Consider the following 12,006-nt stretch of genomic DNA (forward strand, 5'->3'; position numbering starts at 1 on the left):
GCCTATTTCACATAGCATGATATTTTCCAACTTTACTCATTTACCAACAAATGACATAATTTTATTCTTCTTTATGGCTAAGTAATATTCCACTGTGTGTATATACCACGGTTTCTTTATCCATTCATCAATTGAAGGGCATCTAGGTTGGTTCCACAATCTAGTTATTGTGAATTAGCTGCTATGGACATTGATGTGGCTGCATCACTGTAGTATGCTGATTTTAAGTCCTTTGGGTATAAACCGAGGAGTAGGATAGCTGGGTCAAATGGTGGGTCCATTCCAAGTTTTCTAAGAAATATCTATACTGCTTTCCAGAATGGCTGTTCCAATTTGCAACTCCACCAGCAATGTAGAAGTGTGCCTTTTCCCCCACATCTACACCAATACATATTATTGCTTGTGTTCTTGGTAATAGTCATTCTAATTGGAGTTAGATGAAATCTTAGGGTGCTTTTAATTTGCATTTCTCTGATTACTAGGGATGATGAGCACTTTTTCATATATTTGTTGATCACCTATATATCTTCTTCTGTGAAGTGTCTCCCCAGTTCCTTAGCCCACTTATTGATTGGGTTCTTGGTATCTTGGGTGTAAAGTTTTTTAGTTCTTTATAAACTTTGGAGATGAGTGCTCTGTCTGAAGTGTGTGTGGAAAAGATTTTCTCCCACTCTGTAGACTCTCTTTTCACATTGTCGATTGTTTCCTGTGCTGAGAAAAAACTTTGTAGTTTGAATCTATCCCATTTATTGATTCTTGCTTTTATTCCTTGTGCTATGGGGGTCTTGTTAAGGAGGTCTGGTCCTAAGGCAACATGATGGAGATTTGGACCTACATTTTCTTCTGTTTGGTGTAATGTCTCAGATTTAATTCCTAGATCCTTGATCCATTTTGAGTTGAGTTTTGTACAGAGGGAGAGATAGGGATTTAATTTCTTTTTACTGCATATGGATTTCCAGTGTTCCCACCAACATTTGTTGAAGAGGCTATGTCTTCTCCATTGTAAGTTTTTGGCACCCTTGTCTAGTATGAGGTTACTGTAGTTATGTGGGTATGTCTCTGTGTCTTCTATCCTGTACCATTGATTTACCTGTCTATTCTGGTGTCAGTAACAAGCTGTTTTTGTTACTATTGCCCTATAGTAGAGTTTAAGGTCTGGTATAGGGATACCTCCTGCTTCACTCTTCCTGCCCAGGATTGCTTTGGATATTCTGGGTCTTTTGTTCTTCCAGATGAATTTCATGATTGCTTTTACTGTTTCTATGAGAAATGTCATAGGGATTTTAATTGGAATTGTGTTAAATCTGTATAGTGCCTTTGGAAGTATGGCCATTTTGATAATATTAATTCTGCCTATCCAAGAACATGGGTGATCTTTCCAACTTCAAAGGTCTTCCTCAATTTCTTTCTTAGGTGTTTTGTAGTTTTCAGTGTAGAGATCTTTTACCTCTTTATTTTTTTTAAGACTATTGTGAATGGAGTAGTTTCCCTCATTTCCCTTTCAGATGTTTAATTTCTTATGTATAAAAATGCTTCAGATTTATATGTGTTGATTTTATAACCTGCTATTTTGCTGAATTCATTTATGAGATCTAGACGTTTTCTAGAGTAGTTTTTTGAATATTGTAGAGAATCATGTCATAAGCAAATAGTGACAGCTTAAGTTCCTCTTTTCCTATTCATATTCCTTTAATTTCTTTAGTCAATCTAATTGCTCTGGCTAGTGTTTCAAGTATGATATTGAATAGAAGTGGTGAAAGAGGGCATCCCTGTCTTGTTCCCATTTTTAAAGGGAATGGTTTCAGTTTTTCTCCATGAAGAATGATGTTGGCCATGGACTTAGCATAAATAGCCTTTACAATGTTCAGGTATGTTCCTACTATCCCTATTTTTTCTGGTGTTTTGAGCATGAAGGGGTGTTGTATTTTGCTGAACACTTTTTCTGCATCAGTTGAAATAACCATATGATTCTTATCCTTAAGTCTATTGACATGATGGATTATGTTTATTGATGTTGAACCAACTTTGCATTCCTGGGATGAACTGCACTTGATCGTGGTGCACAATTTTCTTAGTATGTTTTTGGATATGGTTTGCCAATATTTTGTTAAGGATCTTTGCATCTGTATTCATCAAGGATATTGGTCTAAAATTTTCTTTCCTTGATGTGTCTTTTCCTGGTTTGGGTATGAGGGTGATATTAGCTTCATAGAATGAATTTGGTAGGGTTCCCTCCTTTTCTATTTCCTGGAGTACTTTGGGAAGTATTGGAATGAGTTCTTCTTTGAAGGTCTTGTAGAACTCGGCTGAGAATCCATCTGGTCCTGGGCTTTTCTTGAATGGTAGGCTTTTGATGGCTTCTTCTATTTCATTGCTTGATACTGATCTGTTTAAATTGCATACGTCCTCCTGGTTCAGTTTGGGAGGAGCATATGTATCTAGAAATTTGTCAATGTCTTTGGTATTTTCTATTTTGCTGGAATATAGATTTTCGAAGTAGCTTCTCATTATGTTATGTATTTCAGTGGTGTCTGTTGTGATATTTCCTTTTTCATCACAAATTTTAGTAGTTTGAGTTTTTTCTATCCCCTTTGTTAGGGTGGCTAAGGGTTTGTCTATTTTGTTTCCTGTTTCAAAGAACCAACTTCTTGTTTTGTCAATTTTTTGAATTGTTTCTTTTGTTTCAATTTCATTGATTTCAGCTCTGATTTTAATTATTTCCTGTCTTCTACTACTTTTGGTGTTGTTCTGTTCTTCTTTTTCTAGGGCTTTGAGCTGTAATGTTAGGTCATTTAGTTGTTGACTGTTTCTTCTTTTCTTGAATGCACTCCATGCAATGAATTTTCCTCTTAATACTGCTTTCATAGTTTCCCAGAGATTTTGATATGTTGTATCGTCATTCTCATTGACCTCTAAGAATTTTTTTAATCTCCTCCCTGATGTTTTCTGTTATCCATGTTTCATTCAATAGCATATTATTTAGTTTCCAGGTGTTGGAGTTTTATTTTGTCATTGATTTCTAATTTCATTCCATTATGATCTGATAGAACACAAGGCAGTATCTCTATTTTTTTGCATTTCCCAAGGGCTGCTTTGTGGCATAACATATGATCTGTTTTCGAGAAGGTTCCATGGGCTGCTGAGAAGAAAGTGAATCCGCTCATTGATGGATGGAATATTCTATGTATGTCTATTAAGTCTAGGTTATTGATTGTGTTATTGGGTTCTATGGTTTCTTTGGTTGGTTTTTGTTTGGAAGATCTATCTAGTGGTGACAGCGGTGCGTTAAAGTCACCCAGAATTATTGTGTTGTGGCCTATTTGATTCCTGGCATTGAGAAGGATTTCTCTGATGCACATGGATGCACAATTGTTTGGGGCATAAATATTTACTATTATTATGTCTTCCTGATTGATGGTTCCCTTAAGCAGTATGAAATGTCCTTCTTTATCCCTTCTGACTAACTTTGTCTTGAAGTCCACTTTATCTGAAATAAGGATGGAAACCCCCGCTTTTTTACTGAGTCCATGTGCATTGTATGTTTTTTCCATCCTTTCACCTTTAGTCTGTGGATGTCTTTTTCTATGAGATGAATGTCTTGAAGGAAGCATATTGTTGGGTCTTTCTTTTTAATCCCATCTGCCAGTGTATGTCTTTTGATTGATGAGTTTATGCCATTAACGTTCAGGGTTATTATTGAGATATGATTTGTATTCCTAGTCATTTGGGCTTATTTTTGGTTTTTAACTTGGCTTGGTTTCTCCTTTGAATGGATTTTTCTTTTAGGTAGTTCCTCCCTTTGCTGACCTCCATTGTTGTTTTTCATTTCCTCCTCATGGAATATTTTGCTGAGAACATTCTGTAGCACAGACTTTCTATTTGTAAATTCTTTTAACTTTTGTTTGTCATGGAAGGATTTTATTTCATCTTGAAATCTGAAGGTTAGTTTTGCTGGGTATAGGATTCTTGGTTAGCAACCATGTTCTTTCAGAGCTTCAAATATGTTGTTCCAGGCCCTTCTAGCTTTTAGAGTCTGGGCTGAGAAATCTGCTGCTATCCGTATTGGTCTCCACCTATATGTAATCTGATGCTTTTCTCTCCCGGTCTTCAAAATCCTATTTTTATTTTGTATGTTAGGCATTTTCATTATAATGTGCCTTGGTGTGGATGTGTCATAATTTTGTGCATTTGATGTTCTGTAAGCCTCTCATATTTGATTTTCCACATCATTCTTCAGGCTTGGGAAATTTTCTGCTATTATTTCATTGACTAGGTTGTTCATTCTTTTGGTTTGTATCTCTGTGCCTTCCTCAATCCTGATAATTCTTACATTTGGTCTTATTCATGATGTCCCATAATTCTTGGAGATTCTCTTCATGATTTCTTACTATCTTCTCTGTTTGGGCAACTTTATTTTCAAGATTAAATATTTTGACTTCATTGTCTGAGGTTCTGTGTTCCAAGTGGTCTAATCTGTTGGTGATACTTTCCATTGAGTTTTTTATTTGGTTTATTGTTTCCTTCATTTCAAGGATTTTGGTTTTTTTTTTTTTTTTTTTTTTTTGAGAATCTCTCTTTGTTGAAATGATCTTTTGCTTCTTGCAGTTGCTCTTTCAGTTCCTTATTGTTATGATCATTCATTGCCTGCATTTGCTCTCTTATCTCCTCGTTTGCTTCACAAATCATCTTAATCATGTATAATCTGAAGTCCTTTTCTGACATTTCTTCTACCATACTGTCACTGGGTTCTTTTAATAAAGAATCTAGATTTGTTTGGATCATTTTCTTCCCTTGTTTTTTCATGTTGTTCATTTATATATACCTCTAGCAATGCAGATCTGGGGTATTGCAGTTTCCCCCTATAGGCTTATAGAGACTCTTTAGGTTTCTACAACCTTTTCTTTAAGGGGGATATCGATATAGTATATATTTAGATTTTTAAAATCTCAGCCATATATTTTTTGTCTTTTGATTGGATTATTTCATCCATTTATATTTATTATTATTGGTTATAGTTGGACTTAATTCTGCCATTTATTTTTGTTTTCTGTTTCTTTTTTGTTTCTCTGATCCTTCCTTTTGTGTGTGTGTTGCTGGGGATTGAATCCAGGGCCTCATTCATTTTGAGCATAAGATATTTTTCTGAATTTTATCTTAGTTCTTACTACAATAGGACTTATGGTATCTTGGAATCTACTTCACATTTATCATGGCCTATTAAAGTGAGATGAACGTTTCTTTTATATAGTTTATTTCACTCTTACCTCTGTATGTGTGTGCACATGCACTATTATTGCTCTACATATTACATTCAGATATATTACAAACCCAACAATATTTTATTATATTTATCCTATGTAATTTTATATCTTTAAAAAATGCTGAGAGGAGAGAGCAAGGATCTATTTAACATTTGCTATATTACCTTCTTACTTATCTTTTCTGGTTTTCTTCATTTGTTCTTGTGAAAACAAGCTACCATCTGAATTCATTTTCTTTGTGCATTGTAGCTTTGATACTGTACTCCTGGGCTCAGGTGATCCTCCTGCCTCTAAGTCTGTAGGACTACAGGCAACACCTGTGCTCCTGGCTTCTAGTGACAAGTGACAGTGTTTGAGATATCATCATATTTTCCAAGTATGGTTCCTTTTAGTCCTTTGAACATTTTATAATGATTACTGTGAAGTCTGTCTATTAAATCTGACATCTAGTCCCTCCCACAGGTGAAACCACCCTGAAAGTTGGGGTCATGGGTGCCCAAGTATTTATAATTGGGCTATCCCTGAAATAGAACCTTCTTTTTATGAGCCAAAGAAGGGAGCCACAAACTTCTTGGATGTACTTCTTTTAAATTTTATGTCTTCACTATGTAGTTAGAGATGGGAAATGTTGGAATCTGCTCCTCCCAGGAAGATCCCATTGCGTTTGACTGGGATCTTAGGTGAGAGGGAGGTTTGTGTTCTTGGCTAAACTAACCTAGAGTAGAGTTTCTGTCCTGAGCTAAGGAGGGAGAGAGAGGGAGTGTGGATCATAATGTAGATGCTACAAATTCTTAATATTCTTGCTGAATTTTTATTAGATCTTCTTTAATAATTGTGTAGTCATTTTCTGTATGCTTTAGGGAAATTTCCAAAAACTTAAATGGTTGTTTTAAAATAGTATTCAGCAGTTACACTTTTTCTTTGGGAATAGGTTTGTGAAGCTCCTCATGTTTCCATTCTGGAAGTGTAGAACTTCAGCTTTGAATATTTTGTTTGAGTCTCCTATTAACATGTACAAGAATTTCTTTTTTAAAAAATTCTTTTTAGATATACATGATAGTAGAGTGTATTAATTTTTTTTTTGTACTAAGGATTGAATTTGGGGCACTCATGACCTCTGAGCCATATCCACAGCCCTATATTGTATTTTTATTTAGAGACAGGGTCTCACTGAGTCGCTTAGCACCTCACTGTTGCTGAGACTGGCTTTGAACTCTCCATCTTCCTTGCCTTAGCCTCCTGAGCCTTTAGGATTACAGGTGTGTGCCATGGTGCCTGTCAGTGGAATATATTTTGACATATTACACATACATGGAGGATAACTTCCCATTCTTGTAGTTAAACATGATGTGGAGTTCCTGGTCTTGTATTCATATATGAACATAGGAAAGTTTTGTCCAATTCATTTTATTGTTTTTCCTATTCCCATCCCTTCTCTCTTCCCTTCATTCCCGTTTGTCCAATCCAGCGAACTTCTATTCCCCCTGCCCCCTTATTGTGTGTTAGCATTCACATATCAGAGAACATTTGGCCTTTAGTTTTTTGGGATTGGCTTATTTCACGTAGCATGATAGTCTCTAGATCCATCCATTTACCAGACAATACCATCATTTCATTCTTCTTTATGACTGAGTAGTATTCCATTGTGTATATATACCAAATTTCCTTTATCCATTCATCTGTTGAAGGCAAGTAGGCTGGTTCCATAACTTAGCTGTTGTGAATGGAGCTGCTGTAAACATTGATGTGGTTTTGTCACTATAGTATTCTGATTTTAAGTCCTTTGGGTGTTTACCGAGGAGTGGGGTAACTGGTTAAAAAGGTGGTTCCATTCCAAATTTTCTGAGGAATCTCCATACTGCTTTCCAGAGTGGTTGCACCAGTTTGTAGCCCCACCAGTAATGTATGAATGTACCACATCCTTACCAACAATTATTGTTGCTTGTATTATGGACAAGAATTCTTTTAGGTTAGAAATACTGGGTTACAGTTTATGCAAATGAAAATCAATTTGGTAGTCATGTATGTAAAGTTGATCAAAGTAATTGTACCAAATCATCCTACCACCAAACAAGATTGATAGTGTTCCTGCTGGTGTGTGTCTCTAACACTTAGTGTTGTTGGACTAATTAAATTTTACCTATCTAAATAGATATAAAATGATATCTCACCAGGGTCTTTATTTACCTTTCCCTATTATTGGCATTTTTTTTCTTTGTGCATTTTGAATACCCGTTCTTTGAATATATTCCATTTCCTGTCTTCTTTTTTTTTTTTTTTTTGGTACCAAGGTTTGGACCCAGTGCTTAGTCACTGAACCACATCTATAACCCTTTTTATATTTTATTTTGAGACAGGGTCTCACTAAGTAGTTTAGGGCCTCTCTACATTTCTGGGGCTGGCTTTGAATTCATGATCCTCCTGCCTTAGCCTCCCAAGCTGCTAGGAGTCAGATTTGCACCTAAGTGCCCAGTATTCCATTTTGTCTCTTATCTTTTTTATTTTTTGTTTTTTTTTTGGTGGGACTGAGGACTAAAAGCAGGGGAGATCTACCACTGAGCTACATCCCCAGTCCTTTTTAATTTTTAAATTTTTAAATTTTGAGACAGGGTCTCACTAAATTGAGGAGGGTGACCTGGAACTTGGGATCTTCTTGCTTCAACCTCCCAACTTTCTGGGATTACAGGTGTGCATTATCATGCCCATTTGTGTCTTATCTTTTTTCTGATGGTGTCTTTTGCTAATTGAAATTACTTTTAATGTAGTCAAATGTGTTAGACTTTACTTATTTTAAGAAGTCTTCCCTGTCTCAAGTTCAAAAGATAATTTTCCATTGTCTAAGAGTTAAATTGTGTATTTTTACCTTTGTATCTTTAGTGGTGCCAGGGTTTTAGTGAATGTATGTAAAATAGGTGCCCAATTCCATCTTTTCCATGAGACAACTCATCAACCATATATTGTATAGTCACTTTTGTTCTCAATCATGTACAGAGCCTTCTAGGAAAATTTGAAACAGGTTGAGCCTCTGATAGTGTTGAAAAAGTTTTGGATTTTGGAGCATATTGGATTTTGGATTTTCAGGAAAAAGATGTTCTCTTGGTTAAGTCTATGCAAATATTCTAAAAATCTAAAAAATATTACAAAATCTGATACACTTCTGGCACTGAGCATTTTGAGTAAGGGATACTCAACCTGTATGACATATCCTTATACACCTATTTGGGGGTTTTCTTTTCTTTCTTTTTTTTTTTTTTTTTTTTTTTGCTGTGCAAGGCAAGCACTCTAACATTCTGTTCCTTTAGTCAGCTTGTGTGTTTGTGTGCTGTTATCATATTTACATTATAGTTTTATATCAGAGAAAAACATTGTTCCTTCTTCAGGAGTATCTTGTCAAATGCTTAGATTTTTAATATTTTAAATAGCTTGAATGAAAACATTTTACCATTTTTTTGTTGAATAATTAGTGGATATGGAATTTAATATGTACTAAGCACTTATCAGAGCATTTATAGTGTTGAAATGGAGAAGGCAATATGATGGTTATGTTTTATTTTTTAAATAACTGGTCTTTTTTTTTTTTTTTTTAACTATAGGAACAGTTTTGATCAAAAGTAACAGTGGTCAGTTGATGTTGGTGTCTCCTCAGCAAGCCATAACAAGAGCCGAGACCACAAGTAACATAGCTACAAGGCCAGTAGTACCAACAAATGCTCAAACAGTTAAAATCTGTACAATGCCGGTAATATATCTTAAACTTCTTCATTTCATATGATGTGTCTATGCTTACCAGTGAAAATAATTTGAGATGATTCTACTCAACTTTTTAAATTATACACCTTTCTTTGAATATGCTAATTTAATCAAGATTTTTTGGTTTTTGTCATTTGATAACTGTTAAAATAATGAACATTTAATCTTTGTACACAAAGATTTTATAATTCTCAAAGGGTATGTTCAAAGGACATTTTTTTACATCTTGAAAGAAAATAACCATCTGCTTCAATTTTAACTTGTGGTGAAATAGTAAGATTGCTATTTATGATATTCATTTTTATCCATACCTTACAGATATTATTGTTAAAAATATAGAAATCTATAACATTTCATTTAGTTTTGCATTATTAGGAAATGACTTATTTTAAATACTTGGTAATCCTTCTATGTAACTGAAGCCTATCTTGGCCAGCAGGGGTACTGGGGATTGAACCATCTCAGTGCTTTCCTGCTGAGCTACATTCCCAGACCTTATTTTTTATTTTGAGACAGGGTCTCACTAAGTCACTTAGGGCCTACCAGAGTTACTGAGGCTGATCTTGAACTTTTGATCCTCCTGCCTCAGCCCCGAGTTGCTGGAATTACAGGCATGCACCACCATGCCTGGCTGATCAGTTAGGTTTATAGTATAGGATGTGTATAAAACCATAAGGTTATAAATTCAGTTATAACAAATTTGCTCTGGTAAAGTGTTCTAATGTTCTTCATATTATGTGTATGTTTAATATATATATATTATGTATATATATATATATATATTTTTTTTTTTTTTTGATGGTGCTAGAATTGAACCCAGGGCCTTGTGTGCAGGGCAGGTACTCTACCAACTGAGCTATATCCCCAGCCCTTCTTCATAATATTGATTTTAAATTACTTACATTGATGACTTTGTGTTATCTTGTTCCTCACCTCCAAGAATTCTAGCTCTCAATTAATCAAGAAAGTGGCTGTGGCACCTGTTAAAAAGTTGGCTCAGATAGGAACTACTGTGGCAACCACTGGTTCAAACCCTTCCTCAGTACAAGTAAGTTGTGACTTATTTGTGACCATATCTTTCTCTTATCTTTATTATTTGGCTTGTTCCTATTGTATGTGTAAGTTGTTGACTTTGTGACATCAAAGAGGGCAATTCATTAATATACAGTACATATCAAACTGGGAACTGTTGGAGGTGTAGGAAACAAGAAAATGTATATTTTGGGGATACATTTTTATTAAATGTATTAATACAAATTTACCTAATAGTCTTGTGTCATAGTCTCTAGAAGCAGGTGCTGAGAGAATTTGGTGTATGAGATCTTCATTAGGGATTAATACCTGTGAAAGGGAAGGAGAGTGAGTGTAAGCTAGATGTATACCCAGTGAAGCCTCAGTCAACCTGGTGGGAAACTTTGGAGCTTATGCTGCTTATCAGCATTGTTCCAGTATGGGCCAATATGGCTGGCTGGGCCTTACTTCCTGCCCTGGGATTTGTCATTGGATGTGGACTCACTGAAAGTTGTACTTTTAAGCAAGGTGTTTCTCTGTAGCAGAGGGAAACCTGATGGATCTGTCAGGTGGAAGCTGTCCAGTTGCATTCCCAGCAGCTAGATAGAACAGTACTAGTGTTTCCTTGTGATGGTTCATCGTAGTCCACTTTTACATCACTTGGATGTACTTCCAGGTGGAGAAGTAGTCAAGTATACATGTCAGAGACCAACTGTTCTGGGATTCTTCTGGGTTTCTTCCTTTCCTTGTGGAAACAAAGAAGATAGGTTAATGGGATGAACTATCAGCTGCAGCCTAAAACTAACTGAAGCAGTGGAACTAAAGTTCATGTAGACTTGTCTGCTTTGTTCTTCATAACCCTCATTGACCCCATTTTGTGACTGAAGCTGCAGTCAGCCTCCTTTTTCTCCAATATGCATTGAAATTCTTGGTTCTTTACAGAACAGATGTAATGCACTTTGTCACTTTTACATCATGTGCATGTCCCTTCCCAACATCTTCATTCTTTACAAGAAAAAAAAGTCATTAATGGTCAGGGATCCTTCCCTCCCATTATGGGGCATGAGTTTCTTCCTTATTGTGGGGTAGTGAGGAGATCTTCCAGTTAGGAGCAATTTACTGGAAAGGATAGGGTAGCCACTGCAATAATCATCTATATAGTTGTACTCTGATATCAGAGTGAGGACAAAAGAAATAGGACAGTATGCAAATTGGGAGTCTCTTCACGTGACCATTAAGGGAGAATTCTTCCTACCAGGTTTAGATCTGTGTGCCAAAGTTAAAAAAAAAGAAACAGAAAACCCTACTAAGTAATCAGTAGTCCAAACACAATTGAATTTCACATTTCTTTCAACAAGACAGGTCAAATATAGAGGTAACAATATAGCTGTTTCCAGGAAATGAAGGTAGAGGCCCCTCACCTTCCTCCTGACAGCCTTGTGTTAGGCCCTAGGAATATCTGCTGCTGCTGCCATTGCTGCTCTTGCTCCATTTGCAATGTCTCAGTCTCAAAGACGACAGGAAGAACCAGGATCATAAAGAAAGTGGTCCCAGTCCACAAGGCTGCCTTGGAAACCCTGTGCATTTATTGAGCCACAAAGAGGGAAAGATCAAAAGTGGCTTTCACTGTGGACCATATCCTCTCAGGGAACATCTCTGTCAGATTCCAGAGTCTCTCTGACAAGGGCTCACGTAGATTCTCCTCAGTCTTCTCTGCCTTATCTTTGGGGAGTGATTCATTGGTGAACTGGGGCTCCATCAGTAGCCTCACCCCAAATTTATCCTTTTATCTGGAGCTCTCTCCCTAGATAACCTACCCACTCCTGTGATAACATTTACAAAGCCCTCATACCCTAATCACCTCTTAAGTACTGTCATTAGTAACTAAATTTCAACATGGTTTGGAGGGTACGTTCAAACAGTAGCAGCCTCTATTGTGTGATAGCTACCTTGCTTACCTCCTTTATCAAGGTAATGACTCCTC

General features: G+C 36.1%; 1 protein-coding gene across 1 annotated transcript in view; it reads left to right on the plus strand.

Annotated features, from left to right (window-relative positions):
- The window catches only part of Taf4b (TATA-box binding protein associated factor 4b), a 146,965-nt gene that overhangs the window by 12,425 nt on the left and 122,534 nt on the right, over positions 1-12,006 (plus strand). The window contains 2 exon segments of the mRNA XM_047525878.1: positions 8,855-9,000; positions 9,952-10,059. Of these exon segments, the coding sequence (XP_047381834.1) occupies positions 8,855-9,000; positions 9,952-10,059 (254 nt within the window).

Source organism: Sciurus carolinensis, chromosome 15, assembly GCF_902686445.1.
Source record: "Sciurus carolinensis chromosome 15, mSciCar1.2, whole genome shotgun sequence".
In the NCBI taxonomy this organism is placed as follows: domain Eukaryota; kingdom Metazoa; phylum Chordata; class Mammalia; order Rodentia; family Sciuridae; genus Sciurus; species Sciurus carolinensis.